This window comes from Helicoverpa zea, chromosome 31 (assembly GCF_022581195.2).
Source record: "Helicoverpa zea isolate HzStark_Cry1AcR chromosome 31, ilHelZeax1.1, whole genome shotgun sequence".
NCBI lineage: Eukaryota > Metazoa > Arthropoda > Insecta > Lepidoptera > Noctuidae > Helicoverpa > Helicoverpa zea.
The window spans coordinates 15,231,555-15,249,142 of NC_061482.1; the positions used below are offsets into that span (position 1 = coordinate 15,231,555).

Below are 17,588 nucleotides of genomic sequence, written 5' to 3' on the forward strand. Positions count from 1 at the left end.
GAGTACGATACTTTGTTATCGATTCTACTCATGAGTACGGTATCGATACTTTTGCTTCGATACCGTGTCCCTAGCTACTTTGTGTTTGGGTATATTCTATTTATATTGATGAGGACGTGACCAGAGTGGCCTCGCGGCGTAGCATCGGGTGCCACCCGATGCAAATGATTTACGATTGCAAAATTATTGTACAGCAAACTACCGTATAGACCAAAATCACCAAAATAGCAGACCAATCGCACACCAATCAAATGTCAATCGAATACGATTGGTCTTTTATTAGTAGCAGAATGCATTCAATTTCTATTCGATTTTGACATTATTAACTTAGGAGATTCGGGCCCCAGTATCTCAGGTTTTTAAATGAAAATTGGTACTACTAAGTGTAAGTCTTCTAAGTACTATAATGTGCCCGTTAGGTTCCATAATTGTTACTATTATTTATCATTTCAACCTTATACTGTACCAACTGGATAGGAATGTGTGCGGCCCAGTGCGGCCGGGCAACCTTGCATGGCATTTTCATAAAAAAAAGCATAGCAATTTTTATCATAACAACACGGGGCGTCTCCTTATAATTCTTAGCTCGATGCAACAACCAGATTGATTTTTATATGATTTTTATTGTACATTTTTTTTTTTTAACGACGTCAAAAATCATCAAATGACTTCTCCCGCTGTGGGTTAGCAGCGGTGAGGGAGTGTCAGACTCTTACGGCCGCGGTCTTTCGAACATAGACTTCTTTCGAACAACCCGCAGCCATCGAGCTTCCGCAGCCCATTGACACTTTTCAAATTGACATGCGAGATTTTGAGATTCGTGACATTGACACTGTGACTTACTGGTCGGAGTCCTGTCCTGAGTTAAGTCATGGTTAAGTCCTGAGTTATGTGTTTTGCAAGTGTTCTGTTAACTTTTGTTGTTGATTGAACTGGATAGAGCATTTTTATTTTGCAGTTGCTTGTCCGCCTTTTTTAAAAATCAGCAGTGACTTTCATTGGGACTTGGTGGCGGCGCTAGCACACAATCAACTTCAAAACCTCAGTTTTTGTTGTGGCACGCGTTTGAACTGCTGGTAGTGGTGACTACTTATAAAGAATCCCAGACACGATGCTTGGATTCTCTAACGCTGGGATCCCCGATAAATCGTGGCAACCTCCAGTGGCTGTCATAGAAACAACGTAAGATATAATTATTTACAAACACCCGAGCCTGTTTGGAGGTTCCTTAATTTATTTATGATATTAACTTACTTTCAGAATGGGAACTATGGTCTTAGAAATGTACTGGAAGCATTCACCAATAACATGCAGAAACTTCATGGAGTTGGTTCGTCGAGGATACTATAACAACACAAAGTTCCACAGAGTGATAAGAGACTTCATGATACAGGGTGGTGACCCAACTGGGACTGGCAAGGGAGGCCAGTCGATATATGGACCACAGTTTGACGATGAAATATCATCAGATTTAAAACATACTGGAGCTGGGGTGTTGTCTATGGCCAATGCTGGTCCCAATTCTAATGGATCTCAATTCTTCATCACATTGGCCCCAACACAGTGGCTGGATGGAAAACATACAATATTTGGAAGAATCCAATCTGGAATGGCAGTTGTTAAAAGGATAGGTTTAGTTGAATGTGACAAAAATGATTGTCCTGTTGATGATGTAAGAATAGAAAAGGCATACATCCCTAAGTAGAATATTAAAGTTAGTGTTAAGTCAGTCTAATTTTTCATATTTTGACTTTGAAATACATATTTTGAAAAACTGTTTCATCTAACCTGCAACAGCCTAAAATATCTTAGGCCAATATTAATGTGCTGTACAAGTAAATGTCATTTTACTAAAAAAATATTTTTTATTTTCATAATATTTTCAGTTTATCCTCCCAACCATATAGTCCATTTACCTTTATTAGACCATCCATTTAATATTTCATTCATATTTTAGCAAGTCATATTTCTTGAGAAGAGACTTATAAAGCTCTTATTTTTACATTAATTCAGATCTTATTGACTTACAATAGTCTAACTAAAGGAATACATTATCTATCTATCTTCTTTTATATAAAAGAAAGTTGTGTTATATAGTTACACATTTTATAACTCGAAAATGGCGCAACCCCCGGAAAAGGTCACAGGATAGTTTGTGTCACTATCCAAAAATGGAAAAAGTTTGCCTGAGAATGAGCCTACAGAATGAGGCTGAACCTAAAGTACTAGGACAGCATAAATCACAGGAGTAGGTACATATATAAATCGCCGAATTTTGATGCAACTGCTTTCCCCGCGTACCTGGATGGCAAGGCGCCTTTGGCACCTGGCTGTCCCTACCCTCGCGCCTTTTTCAATTACCTGCAATTTTTTTTCAGTCCTTAACCTAAAAAAAAATCACGATTACGCCTTTAAACGATTGCTTCTCTCTTATTGGATCGCACCAAACTCAAAATCTGTTCAGTTAATCGGTTGTAGGGTCCTAGGTAATTGTTAACCTGAAAACCAGATTCCCACAACCTTTTAAGGGCTGGATGCGCCTCTACATAGTAGGTACATAATAGTATTATGATAATACCTTAACTCGGGGGCGACAAAATTGGCTATCCGCCTCCCGGAGAACGCTCCGCACGCTACGCCACTGCCTCTACCTCAATATTCAACCACGTTCATGCCCAAAAAATGATTTTCAATCCTCCACATCACATGCCCGTACCATGATAGGCTGTTTACACGCAGCTTTTTTGTTGCTGGTGCCACTTTCAAGCTTCACCTTACATACTTATTCCCATTTTATCTATTCGCATAGCACCACACTTCTTATCATTCTGATCACTGCTGCTTGCAGATGAGTTTCATTCAGCACTTTTATTACCAAACCAACTCCTCAACTATAAAATTTCAAAACAGATTTTGTGGAAAATAAAACAAGTTATATTTATCTCTAATTTATTGGACGGATAATGCTTTTTGTATGAAATTAAAATGCGACATTCGAGTGGGTAAGGCACTAAGTTATAACCTTATTCTAGCTTATGGATTAGATACTATAAAATATATATGAAAGAAAATATTTAGAATAATACATAACTTTGTAAAAGCAGATAAGTCTTGTAGTATTCATCTATATATATACAAAAAATGAAACCCGCTTTCCGTTGTCACGACATAACATGAAAACGGCTTGACCGATTTGGCTGAAAATTAGAGGGGAGGTAACTTAGACCCAGAAGGTTTTAGGATAGTTTTTGTCACTATCCGGCTACGGGACGCGCGTGAAACCGCGAGCGAAAGTTAGTACTTCATAAACTTAAATAATATAAATAGTAGCATATGACATGCATTCTTGAGAGCAATGATATCAAGTCAGTTATTTTCGGTAATACATATCTAAAACTAAATGCAATCATTTTTAACACACAAAATGATGTATTTTTTGTGCATGTCTTAAATAATCTAATCCATGAAATTCAAATTACTCTAAAGTTGATACTTAGTAGGAAGTTCAAGATGAGAATATATATTTGATTCATCCTCTAAGCCTTTTTCCCAACTATGTTGGGGTTGGCTTCCAGTCTAACTGAAATACATATTTGATTAAAGAAAATTGTTGATTCAGAAAAAAAATTACTGTCAGAGAAATTATCATAAAACTAAAGAAATACATATTGCCTAAACACTACATAAGAATAAAATCAGGCTCATATGGACGGATTCAGTGTTCATGAATCAGTTACTTTTCAATACATAACACTTTGCCAGTGTAAAATAACATAAAAAAACGCAAAATATAAATATGGAATTTTCATGGAAAATAATTAACTTATGCCAATACTGTTACCTACATCATTTAAAGCTAAGAAAGTAAAATCTTAACAATATTAGTGCAATAACACTACAATCATAGTATAAAAAAAGCAAAGTTATACAGAAAAGAAAAAGTTACATGTTATTAATACTATGCATATGAAACCTTTTGTTCATAAGCATCGTCTTCATTCCAATACTCCTGATCAGCCAGTGTGGAATGGCGGAGGTTGCACCAGCGTGCTCCGAATCTTAAAATTAATATTATTACCAAGAGTACAAATAGAGAGAGAACTGCTACTGCAGGATATATCATCAAAAAGGCCATGATTAAATGTCACTTTCTCGTTTATGCAGCTCTAAATATTCCTGTGAAGAAGTTAGCGGCTGCTGAGATGCCGACGGAGGCAGGTTGTGTTGAGGGCCTTTGGAGTAATCTTCACTATCCTCACTGTAAGGATGGACGTAATGAACTTGTTGGAAGTTGCTCTCAAGCTCTGTGAGGTCCAGAGGTGGCTGTTTGTGTGGTGTAGCTGACCAGATTGACACAAGCCAGCGATTGCCTGGAGAACAATGAACACTGGTTATTAAGTAATAAGTTTTCAGTTAATGTGTTGATAGTCAACATTTTGATGGCAAGGTTATAGTGTCCGACCGAATGTTCAGTTTCAGTTTTGGTTGGACACTACAAGGTTAAACCATCTAAATCATGTCTACTGTACGTTGCTTTGTTTTCCCAAAATTTTCATCTGTACTTGAGTTACATAAAAATATAAGAATACCTTATTTATGAAAGTTTACCTGTATGTCTGTCCAGCCAGTAGTCCGAGTACCTGGAGCAGGAGCACACGACGTTCAGTATAATAAGAAAGCCGAGGATCACCGAGCAAATTGCAATGGCTATGTAAAACGGAGTGAAATCACCGATTTTTGAAACGATAGGGTTTATAGCCTTGTAGGTCCCATTCCCTGTAAAGTAAGTGTTAAATTCAGATGCCGACATTCTTATCAAACTGGTGCCCACCTGTTGAAGAAAAAATCCCAATCAGGAACTTGTAAAGAACACTGTTTATGTAGAAAAGCGGCTGACCGCGCCTAAACCCAACGGTTGCTAGGAATGTAGGGCGTGGTAAGTACCAAACCATTTACAAGTTTTTAAGTCGATCACATCAATTGTAGGCAGTATTTTTGAAGTTTACTTCTATTGTACCATATGGAACTCAGGTTTTAGTCAGTATCACAGATTTAATGGGAAACAACAAATACACAAACAAATAAACAAATCGTAAACGTACTTAACGTACCGCTTGACCGCTTGCTTCATACAAGCGTAAGCGTCATTCCACAGAATAAAAATATGTGAATGAACTGAATTGGTGACTTGGCGTGTGCATGCATTGACTTATAAACTATATGGACTGGAAATACCATCGATATTCAGGGCATAGATATAATATTACTAAACAAGATTGCGCACGCTCAAAATATATATTTACGAAAATGAACTCTATTCTAACGCAATAAGGTACTAAATTGGTTGCATAATACACAGAGGCAAATCCGAGCCGAGAGGGATAGTTCGAACGGAGGCTGTTTGTCTCTTTCTAACACCTTGCCAGCATAAAAAAATGTTGTGATCAAAAGTTTTGTCTTCCCAAAAACAAGTGAATCACTTATATTTTTATCTTATTTTAACAATTGTAAGTCAACAAATTAATAACAATCGCATTAATTTATTCGTATTTATTATTAAAACATAAACAACATAAATTTTTATTTGCTTTTTTTTATTTTCTAGCGGTAACCCTGAACATTCTTGGCGCGTAATCAGCATTTAAAATTTTGTTTATATTTTTTTGTATTAAATCAATTTAAACTATTAAAATGGTGAAAAAGTGTTGCGTTTCTACTTGCAAAAGTGAATCCTATGGTGGTTGCAATATATCGTTCCACAGGTTAGCTAATAATAACATTTTCGTAAACCAAACAACTAGGGTGCCCATGAATTCTTGTAACGAGTCAAAATATGGGTGATGGATTTTAAAACTGTTGTACTATTGTTATAGCTTCCCAAAAAATGAAGAAAGGCGACATAAATGGCTCAGCAGTCTATATATGAAGTAGAAATACAAAAAAAAACAGTCTTCACTACGAATCTTCCTGCTTTTATACTGCTAATTTCCGCTAATTATTAAAAGCCTTTATTAGTATCTTAAGGTCACAAACTGCGTAAGTTAAAACTTCAATACTAATCTGTGTTTAATAATCTTAGCAAATTCGGATTTGTCTCACATAGCTTAATCTCATAGTCACCCTATTAGAAAGGGACAGACAGCCTCCGTACTAACTGTTTCACTCGGCTCGTTTTTTGGGTTTATATGCGCAGTCCTGTTTACTAATATTATGTCTATGATTCAGGGTTACTTGTAAGCACTTGTAAGTAGAATGAATGCATCCTTTCATGAGGTGACAGTATAGGTCAATACGGACAAAGGACAATGGGCGATTCCGGTCCAAATGTCCACCACGAACTAGACCTATATGGCTAGATAGCCCGGTAAATATAGAACATTTTTTGTTATGAAAGTAAAAAAAAATATAATGCCAGAAAAAAGTTATAGCAAAATCAAATAAAACATTTTATATATTTTTTCAATTTCATTTTTTCAATTACTTTTCGTGATGTTCGATTTTCGTACTTTCCGTAACTTCTGACAAAATAGAATTGTTCATTATTAGAGAGAAGACACCACCAGTTACATCGAACTTTCTTAGATCCAGGCACCGCTGAGTATATTCAAGCACTTGCGCCTCAATTGGTTGGTGATTCGTACATCCATCGGGCAAAAAAAATGGGTTGTTTATATTCAAATGTGTCTTACTCATCTTAGTTTTAGATAAAATGCGGAAATGGAAGTGGAATAAAATAAAAAATAATAATGATAACATACAAAAACTACCGAAAATGAAGAATACATTTTTGGCTATAACTTTTTTTTGGCATTGTTTTTTTTTTACTTTTTTATATAGTAAAAGTTACTCTATATTAAGTGGACTATTTAATTATATAGGTCTCGTTCGTGGTGGACATTTGGACCAAACTTCATACATTCTTGCCCAATCTCCTTTGACCGTGGGATACACTGGGCAAAAGTTAACCCGTTTAAGGATAATCGAATTTCAAGATCTTTTCTTAACAAGTCGTCTAGGTACACGTATAAATTTTTATTATCAGTTAAAAGTCTCGTTTTTGCGGATTTTTGTGTGTTTTGTGCCTTTTTGGATAGCTAGATAAATGTAGATGTTTTTTAAGTATTCTGCACAAAAAAAATGAAGAGTAATATTTTTGAGAAAATAGCTACTAAAAAAGTAATTGCTGTTCGCCATAATTTCCTCTGTGATTTGTACACTTTTATGGTTTGTTATTATGAAGTGATTCATCTTCTATCCAAAAACACACAAAAATCCACAAAAACGAGAATTTTGACTAATAATAAAATGCACACTGAAATGCACTGCAGATTTTGCATAGCCCAAAATAGCAAATCAGAGCGATTTTGACACCTGCCTCAGATGGATGTCTATGAAACGACAATGTAAAATCTATACTAATATTATAAAGCTGAAGAGTTTGTTTGTTTGTTTGTTTGAACGCGCTAATCTCAGGAACTACTGGTCCGATTTGAAAATTTCTTTCAGTGTTAGATAGCCCATTTATCGAGGAAGGCTATAGGCTACTTTTTATAAGGCGGCCAACTTTCTGAAAACTGAATGCGGGACTTAACCTTTCGTGAAAAGGGGGGGGGGGGGGCATTGATCGGACGGAACTGATAAAATAAAAACCGTAAGCAAAAAGCTATAACTTAACCTATCAATATCGTGTCACAGCGTGCACTAATGTCTTATTTTCAAAATCATTAGGCCTCACGAGTTCAGTAGAAATAAAGAGAACGAGATTATATTATAGGTAATCTGTGTTCCTGCACTGTTGAGCGTGCGCGCAGGTGGGTGTTGTGTAGAAGCGTGGTAGAAAAATAGGGATGCGGGACATGCGGGACGCATACAACGTTTTGCGGGACTATTTTACTAATAATTTCAAAACGGGATTTCGTCAAGCATTGCGGGACGGTCCCGCAGAATGCGGGACGGTTGGCCGCCTTAACTTTTTATCCCGGTACGGGAAGTAGTTCCCACGGGATGCGGGTGAAACCGCTGGCAGAAGCTAGTAGAAAATACATATCAAGGTATTAATTTACACATATTAACTATTCGAGAGTCAAATTAGTAAAATTACACTCTGTTCATGCTATTACAACGCTTGTATGTCATGCTTTTCATTTATAATTCAGTTTTACAAATATACATTATTTGTTTCTCGCCATATTAAAATTATAGATTTAAAAAATCGTACAGAAACAGATGTGCCATAAAACTGGTAGTAGGTGCGAAATATCAATGAAAACAGACTTCACTTTGTCATGGCATGTTCTTACTTTCAAGAAAATATAATATGACGTCGTTTGTATTTCGCTACTGTAAAAACACTACAAGAAATATCAGCGCATCATCAGGGGCCCGATTCTCCTAAGTTAATAATGTCAAAATCGAATAGAAATCGAATCGCAATATGATCGCAATAGCAGTTTTAACCATATCGGGCATTCTGCTACTAATAAAAGACCAATCGTATTCGATTGACATTTGATTGGTATGCGATTGGTCTGCTATTTTGGTGATTTTGGTCTATACGGTAGTTTGCTCTACAATCATATTGCAATCGTAAATCATTTGCAGACAAAATGATTCATTATTGAATGACAGAAAAGGATAAAAACGTTTATTTCAAAGAAAAAATAGCGGAATGCCACATACGCTTCAATCGTAATCGAGTCGGGATTGGATCTCAGTCGAATCGAGTCGAACGTGAATCGTATGCCGCTTAAGTAAAATTAGGAGAATCGGGCCCCAGGGACAGTTTTATTATTCTTTCACCATTAGAAGGCTACATTATTTGCGAGTAACATAGGCTATATTTTATATAACGGTGCGGGCTTCCCCACATTCTTAAAAACAACATATGTAGACGTATGTTGTTCTGACATAATAAGCCATACAAGTCTAAGATTTATTATTTTTAAGAAAAAAAACATCGTAATTAATATTCAATAATCCTTAAAAATAAGTTCCTGGTTTTAATAAATTTCATGATTTTGAATTCACTTAGATATATATAAACTTTTTGAGTAATGAAGAATGTAGGCAAAACATTGACATGGACTGGAAATACCTACCTACCTACCTACGAAAAAAAACGTGCATACATACCTCTACAATCTGCAGTGGCGCTTAAAATGGCTGCCATAATGCCATTGCTAGGGTTGTACCGCTACCGGATTCAACGAGTATCGATATTGTATTCTAGTTAATACGTACGAGTCTTACTGGGTGCATAAAAATAACCGAGTATAATTAATTTGTTCGTCATAGAACTAACTATCACATTAACTTCACTGATACCAATAACATAAAATCAACCAAAAGGGCGGAGTCATTTCAGTAGGGTGATCCCTTTAAAAAAAAAAATCACAAAGTCAAAGTAATTACCTATTTATTATTTCAAATAGCCCTATGAAAGTTCTTTCGAAACGTCAGACTAGTTCATCATCATCATCATCTTAGCCATAGGACGTCCACTGCTGAACATAGGTCTCCTCCCTTAGATCTTCACAGATACCTGTTGGAGGCGACCTGCATCCAGCGTCTTCCGGCGACCTTTATATGGTCGTCTGTCCACCTTGTTGGTGGACGTCCTACGCTGCGCTTGCTAGTCCGTGGTCTCCACTCCAGCACTTTTCGGCCCCATCGGCCACCTGCTCTGCGAGCAATATGGCCTGCCCATTGCCACCTCAACTTGCTAATCCTGTGGGCTATGTCGGTGACTTTGGTTCGTCTACGAAACACCGAGCATAGCCCTCTCCATAGCTCGTTGAGCGACTTTGAGCTTAGAGATGAGGCCGATGGTGAGAGACCACGTTTCGGTGCCGTAAGTCATCACTGGTAACTACGCAATATCTTTTCGTCCGACATACCTCAGTGCCTCAAGACGAAAGTCTACAACCAGACTAGTTGCAGGGTGCCAAAGATTATAAGACCGAATCTTTGGCACCCTGCAGAAAGAAACGCCATAGACAGAAGCCCCTGAAGAAGAATCCGCAAGAAACGCCATAGATACTCACTTTTTAAAAAAAATACAATTATTTACAATAGTTTTCAAGCTATTCATGAGAAAGTTATTATTAAAGTTATTTGAGCCGAGTTCTATGTAACCAATCTATAAATTATTTTGATAGATGATATGAAAGATATTTTTTTAAGGAAAATATCTGACGAGTGACGACATTAACCAAACTTTCATAAACATATAAACAGTACCTATACTACGCGCGGCGAATCATGATCCCTATGACCTATGAGTTCGTTAGCGCTTAACATTGTAGTGACGTCCTGTCACAACAAATCCTTTACAGGCCCATAAAAAATTCGAAAAAATCATAATTGTGTACATTTGTAAATTATAAAAATGAATATTAAGAAATTATTTCGTATTTTTCGGAAATAATGGAAAAAAACTCAATGCAAATGTACATGGTACGTGCTGCAAAAGTTACGTCTCAAGCTGTCATCGAAAAAAAGGGACACATCGATAAACAAAATATCGATAATTTGATCGAAAAAAATTACAAATGCCTTGAGTTTGCATTTTATTTATATAATCAATCTGAATCTGATACAGGGTCAAGCGGATCTTCAAAATCTGAGTCTGAACTGCAGCTACCCGTGGCCTTTATTATTAACGGATGGTCAATAATATTGTCGAATTGTACATCTCGATTTTAATATTGTAATAAAAATTAATGTATAGTAAAATCTATACTAATATTATAAAGCTGAAGAGTTTGTTTGTTTGTTTGAACGCGCTAATCTTAGGAACTACTGGTCCGATTTGAAAAATTCTTTCGGTGTTAGATAGCCCATTTATCGAGGAAGGCTATAGGCTACTCGGCTTTATCCGGGTTCTTGCAGAGGTTCCCACGGGATGTGGGTGAAATCGCTGACAGAAGCTAGTAAAATATAATTAGTGCCGTTGAATGCAATGAAATGCACCTGGCTGAATGACATGACCTTTGCCTAACAGTATTTTATCGCAGTTTCGCATCACTATTACGACTGTCAGTTGAAACGTCATAATAAGAAATGACTTTGGTAGTAGGCAAAGAGTAAAGTAATATATAGGGAAAAGAGAGCCCACTCACGTGTTATTCTTGCAACCCAATTTGACAATGCGCCATCTTTCTCTAAATTGGCCCCGAACTACCTACATAGCTATAGCTATAAAAATATAATTATGCATCATATTCATAACATTTTCTATTAGGGTAAGTAGCACCATATAACTATAACATTGGTTATCGTTATAGTTACATGGTGCTACTTACCCTAATAGAAAATGTCATCGTTAATATAGTAAAAGGTCGAAGGAAAACAAATAATTATTATATATTACTTTTTATTTACGCGTGTATGCGGAATGCAAAAAACCGCCATATTGATATTATTATGATCGGTTTTGTTAAGTTACTTGGAATACTAACACCAGGTCTTTTTAGATGAAATTTGATATTTGTGCTTTTTTAAACCGTATTTAATTTATTCGCCTATTTTATCTTTTTTTAAAGTGTCTAATATTTTCCTCATACTTTTCTCTAATTAATATTGCATAAATAATTTTATATTAACAAACAAAATCGATTATAGTGTAGTGCCATCTGTTGGTAATTTAAGGTATCTTTTAGATAGTAAATAGTTTCCGGGCCAAATAAAAGGTGGCGACTCTTCGTTTACTTAGCTGTCAAAATGTACGGAGTGTCCCCCCCCTGGTAGTAGGACAGAAAGTTCACAGAGTACTTTATTAAGAAAGTTTAATGTGTAAAGTCTAGAACTTTAATGTGTACACGACTATTCAGGTTTTTTTACTATAAAAAAGGCATTAAACAGAAACAATCCAATATTCCACAACGAGTTTATTTAGTTATAGAATTAACTTTATTTTACAAACAGTGTTTCTACACAACGTGTAATAGCTAATACTAAATTTCAAATACGATCACAATTTAGCCTTATAAGATAGATTTAGAAGAGGTAGTTCAACTGGAAACATTCGTGGCTCAGGTTTTTAAAGAACATGTAATTACTTCGACATCAATATCCATACGTTTAAATGTTATTTATTATACGACACATATATATTTAAATCGAGAAGTACCATTACTGCTTAATCTCAAAATTACTTTGTATTTCGAAAACGCCAAAAAATAAGGGTCAGTTCATACTAGCGCAGAGTCGAAGCGCATCGAAGCGGCTTTTCAAAACTGGACATAACAAATTCAACCTTAACACCACAGCGTAACGCACACATTACCTCTGAGATTTTAAAAAGTCGCGCGCATTCTTCAGAATTCGCGAGTCTGCGCGACAACAACGCTGACTGCTGCGCGTGCATTCTCGCGCATCCATGCGCACACTAGCGAGCCTGCGCGACATCAATCGGAAATTGAAATTGCCGGAAGACGCTGGATGCAGGTCGCTTTCAACAGGTATCTGTGGAGATCAAAGGGGGAGGACTATGTTCAGCAGTGGACGTCCTATGGCTGAGATGACGATGATGATGATGCGCACACTAGCGAGCCTGCGCGACAACAACGCTGACTGCTGCGCGTGCATTCTCGCGCATCCATGCGCACATTAGCGAGCCTGCGCGACATCAATCGGAAATTGGCCTGCATCGGTGTTGATAACGATGGAGTCACGCGTATTCTAGCGAATATGCGCGCAATCGTGCGGCTTCGCTTTATTTGTAAAGAATTTGACGCTTCGATGCGCTTCGACTATGCGCTAGTATAAATTGACCCTAATAAAAACTGTTATAGGTTTTAATGTATACTGCTTCTCCTTAACATAGACTGTTATAATAGTCGGAACCCTCTTTGGTAATGTGTTACAAACCACTAACCTGTACGAAGTTTTACAAATTCATGAATACGGAGCAACAAATCATTTGTGTAACTCTTCAGAGTTTACGATTAGCACCTTCGAAGTAAACATTCAAATAAATAGATATATTGTAATATTTCTCAGTGGTCTGCCAATTTCACATGAAAACTTTAATGCTTACATCGGCTATCATGCAATTACGTTCCTGAAATTGAAAAAATAACTAGTACTGAAAAAATGCAAAAGATGCATGAGCATTTTTTTTAGTTTTGACGCATCCCGAATTGTAATGGAAGTTTTTATTTAGTCTACTGTCAACATGTGACACAAAAATGGACGATGTTATTTAAATTGGTTTTCCACTTAAGCCAGAAAATTTTTGAAACTATCTGTAGAATCAGTAGAATATAAACTCTTTTGCAAAAAAAGGGGGCACCTGTGCGAAATCTTGGTTTTAAAGGCTTTACGTGTATTTCAAAGGGTTTTAATGACTGTAGTATGTTACTAGTACCTAAAGGGTTAGTCAAGTATGCGTGAGAGTGTAAGTGTATTCTAAATTTGAATTTTGAAGAATTGTTAAGAAAAGGGGTAAAACTTGTTCTGGACCAATTCCTGGTAGGAAGTTCGTGGACGTTTTGAAATGCTTTTGATGTAATTTTCAGAAAACTGATAATGCAGTTTTGATAATTAAAACCAAGATTTCGCATAGGTGCCCGCTTTTTTTTCAAAAGAGTGTATTTTAAGAGGACGAATTGGAATTTTTGGCGCCAAGGATGTCAATTTTTCTCAGTAAATACAAAACGGATCAAAATACAACTTGGTTACCTGAAAGTTCATGATATAAGCCTTATTTTGTTAGTTGTAGAAACATGATTAGGTAACTTTTATAACAGAGAAAAATATATCAAACATACCTCTTTTTAAAAAGAGATTCACATATTATGGGCAAACGGGACCGATTTAAGCCTCTTAACTTTTTTAGTAGTTGAGTATATACATACTCTTTAAAATGGTAGTAGGAATTTTTATTAAATTATCATTTCTAAATATTAAAATTACAAAACCATTTTGTCGCTTACGACTTTTAGTTATAAGCTAGCGCGCGTATTGTTATCCTCGCCCCGCTCAGACGCTCCGACCCCTTTTGGCGCCTTAGATGCGCGTGCCGGTTATGGAATTATTGTTGACCACTTCCTCGCCTTAATATATTAGCTGACGTTTCACGTTATTATTTTTACGATATTTTTAGTACAATCTGCGTATCACAACCTTCAAGTCTGTCTAAACGCGTTTGGTCAAATGTACTTTGTATAAAATCTATGTTGTACTAAGTTTAGGTACTTGAAAACATTGTTGTCTAGTGTACGCAGAGTACGCAGTTTATTTATTTAGTTTATTTAAATTATTAGTGTAACATTGATATAAAATATACCTATTGGTATAAAGATACAAAAAATGGTAACAAAAACAAAATGCTTTACAGACTAAATCAATTTAAAGATAACATAACTTTCTTCTAATAAATATATACGTTTCGCTGTAAATCGCAACAAAATGTACTGTTTATTTAGCTCCACTATAAGTACTACAGTTGCCAACATTCAGAACGTAAAGGAGAAACCCATCGAGCCCAAGGCCAAGTTTAGGAAATTCACAATGTTAGAGCTCCTGTCTACATATTATAAATTATAATATTAAAGATATAAATTGCTTGAATAACAGCATTAATCACTTCTTAGTTTAGTGTTCAGTGGCGACTGTACTACGGAATCTCCAAGTTCAAAATGCTGATGTACTGGATCCATAAACTACACAAGTTCGTTATACGTGACTTAGAATGTATGCTATGATTCCCAAATTTTCGATATTCCCTACATCAGGATCATGAAAATTCCCAATATTTTCATTTAAATATTTAATTTAAATATTTTCACTTCATTTCAATACAATACTTCGTCTTAGCAAACATTCTATGTCACGTATATCGAACTTGTGTACTTTATGGATACAATAGATCGGCATTTTGAACCTCGAGATTCCGTAGTTCAATTTTCAGTGGCTTCTCCTTATAACAGATAGGTTTCCTAGGCCTGCGCGAGCGTCCCCGGCGCCGGCATTGCTGTCGCAGCTGTGCTGACGGCTTTGTAGGCTATCTGCGACTGCGTATTTTGTGTTAATTATGCATTATCAAATCATGTTTATGTTGTTACTTGATATTAAATCTCCATCGAAATAAAACTTAAGTCTCTCTAAAGGTGTTTCTAAATGCTCTGCACATTTTATCATAGCCAACATTAATTTCTCATGAGGATTCATAAATGTTTCAAATGGTTTCTTCTTATTTTGACATTGGAATTTTAATTTAAAGCCACTGGATTCATTATTTTCATTATCCCCCGCAATTAACTTTCGCACATCCTGATTAACAATACCTCCATCAATAAACTTAGCAATATTATAGTTTATAGAATCCGGTGTATCGTTCATTTTTAATATCTTATCATTATAAGTAAAAAGCAATTGGTTACTACTAACACCTTCTTTTTCACTAAAATAATTAAATAATTGAGTTATTTTCTGGTACTTTCTTATATTGAATTTGAATATTTGTAAACTCCGCCAGTAGACTTTGACGGACATTGCTTCATTATCATCTCTAGAGAGTCCATATCTACAATTTCAACATCATCACTAGGACGTCTCACATTTGACGAGAACAGCTGCTGATTTTCACATTGGTCTGGATACTCATCCATATTACCAATGCAAATTATAGGACAATTATTGGAAGTGACTGGAGATCGTTTGTCTGGGGAGGAAAAATCGTCGAATATTTCGATTAAGTCATTTCTTGCCGTGCGTCCCCATTCTCTGGAGGACTCTCCCCTGCTTCTAGCACGGGTAAACCACCCTCTGGCAGCACGGGTAGAGCGCACCCTGGCAGCACGGGCAGACCGCCCTCTGGCAGCACCGGTAGACCGCTCTCTGCCAGCATGGGTAGACCGTCCTCTGCCAGCACGGGCAGACCGCCCTCTGGCAGCACGGGTAGACCGCTCTCTGCCAGCACGGGTAGACCGCCCTCTGCCAGCACTAGTAGACCGCCCTCTGGCAGCACCTTCGTTTTCGTCGGCCCCTTCTTGAGGTTGTAGGAGCATCTTCTTCATCAAAAGTGTCATCTTCATTAGAATTGCTAGTACTCTGGCTGGCAGACCATCTAGCTCGCACAGTCCTGGTCGTTCTGTTACTGGAGCCACAGCTATTACTGGAAGCTCTGCGCCTACCTCCACGGCCTCGCCTCGGTTTTGCCTTCGTATTGTTAGCTATAATCGCGTCTAACGTGTATTCATCACTATCCGTACTGTTCACAGTGCTGTTTAACTCTTCATCAACAGTTACGGTCGGTATGTTGAGCTACTTGGACCGATGTCAGTTCTGTTGCTCGTGACATCAGTTTCATCTCTCTCTTTTATAAAGCTGTTTTTTATTGACTGTAGTTTTTGAGCTATATTTCCGTAACAATCATCATCCGAGTCTGATGAAGACATTGTATTCAAGTTTTATCACAAATACCATAATGAAAATAATTGAAGCTAGTAGTGATGTCCTGTGATGCGCGGAGCTTTGCATCGTGTGTTTCAATATCGATATTCGAAACTCTTTTATGTAAAAAATATGGCTATGAAATAGACTATTAATATAATACTGTTACAGCCTTTTTATCGTCCCACTGCTGGGCACAGGCGTAAAGTGTGTACAGTATAGTACAAAATGTACACAGCCTCAATAAAATGTATGTATGTAGTTGTAAACGCGTGTTGTGCGCTTCTCATCTGAACGTAGCCTAAAACCCACCCAGGTACTCTAACTTACGACCAAATTAGCTTTGTAACGCCCGGCCTTGGGCCTATGGGTTGCTCCATTTTATATAATGCATTTACATTGCAGCTTCAATGTTCCTACACATCACTTATCCAATATTTCTTAACCTGGACTGTCACATTATGCGGGTGTCCCTTTCAAAAGTTTAAGGGCACATAATCTCAATTGAACGCAGACACTCACAAAATGTATTTGAGCGGCGCAGAGGCACTTTGAGGTTACACACACTTACAGAAAACATGTACGATGAATTACTTGAAGTAAAGCTTGGGTTTCCTAGGAAAGCGGTGCCGTCATATAGCGGCCGTAATATTACGGACGCAAATAGACGGTCGTCTTTACGGTGATGAAATGTGGATAGTTCCACGGCCGTTTTAACACACCGTCATAAACTTTTTTTTAGTTGTACTATACTTGCTAACCTGTTTTATTTAATATTTCTCAAATTTCACGACACCAATTTTGTTTTAGTTGACTTTTTCTATAATCTTTACTTTTTATATTATTTATTGCTTCGTGGTTACGAACGAAATCTATTAAAATTTCGTCGTCCTCGCTGCTCCAAGAGTTGGAACTCATTTTTTACGTTGTTCCGAAAAAAAAAACACTAATGCATTTTAAAAAAGCTTCACCGCTTTCAATAAAACGTTCACCAAACCATCTGACACCGTCAAGACGGCCGTCATGCAAATGGCGGCACCGTTTTTTGAAGTTACGGTGTACGTTACCGCTCTCTAGGAAACCGCCCCATTTCGTTTACATAGACAACGTTCTAGTGACGTCATTCACCGCTGTATTACGGCCGCTATATGACGGCACCGCTTTCCTAGGAAACCAAAGCTTTAGTGATG

At 36.9% G+C, this 17,588-nt stretch overlaps 2 protein-coding genes and 1 pseudogene across 5 annotated transcripts; 1 reads left to right on the forward strand and 2 right to left on the reverse strand.

The window, feature by feature from the left end:
- Positions 1-753: 753 nt before the first annotated feature.
- Positions 754-1,859, forward strand: LOC124644898 (peptidyl-prolyl cis-trans isomerase-like 1). Its single transcript, XM_047184563.1, has 2 exons — positions 754-1,182; positions 1,261-1,859. The coding sequence occupies exons 1-2, from the start codon at positions 1,112-1,114 to the stop codon at positions 1,703-1,705; spliced, it is 516 nt and encodes a 171-aa protein (XP_047040519.1). The 5' UTR covers positions 754-1,111; the 3' UTR covers positions 1,706-1,859.
- A 1,076-nt stretch (positions 1,860-2,935) lies between these two features.
- Positions 2,936-5,148, reverse strand: LOC124645256. Of its 4 annotated transcripts, none has more exons than XR_006986195.1 (3): positions 5,103-5,138; positions 4,609-4,776; positions 2,936-4,370 (listed from the first exon to the last, which is right to left on the reverse strand). XR_006986195.1 is itself a non-coding variant. In XM_047185047.1 (3 exons), exons 1-3 carry the CDS (start codon positions 5,129-5,131, stop codon positions 4,138-4,140), a joined length of 468 nt encoding a protein of 155 aa, XP_047041003.1. In that variant the 5' UTR covers positions 5,132-5,148; the 3' UTR covers positions 3,995-4,137. The 4 variants fall into 4 exon arrangements, 2 of the variants coding, with proteins under 2 accessions (XP_047041003.1, XP_047041004.1); XR_006986196.1 differs by lacking the exon at positions 5,103-5,138 and adding an exon at positions 4,950-5,101; XM_047185047.1 differs by having other exon boundaries at positions 3,995-4,370; positions 4,609-4,831; positions 5,120-5,148.
- A 9,066-nt stretch (positions 5,149-14,214) lies between these two features.
- LOC124645301 lies at positions 14,215-17,012 on the reverse strand (annotated as a pseudogene).
- Positions 17,013-17,588: the final 576 nt, after the last annotated feature.

What these genes read in the sequence shown, in the direction of transcription:
- LOC124644898 (XM_047184563.1), top strand. Translation starts at nt 1,112, where the DNA reads ATGCTTGGATTCTCTAACGCTGGGATCCCCGATAAATCGTGGCAACCT. An exon ending in GTGGCTGTCATAGAAACAAC is followed by an intron (nt 1,183 to 1,260) that starts GTAAGATATAAT and finishes ACTTACTTTCAG; the next exon opens with AATGGGAACTATGGTCTTAG.
- LOC124645256 (XM_047185047.1), bottom strand. An exon ending in CTGGCTGGACAGACATACAG is followed by an intron (nt 4,371 to 4,608) that starts GTAAACTTTCAT and finishes ATTGTTCTCCAG; the next exon opens with GCAATCGCTGGCTTGTGTCA.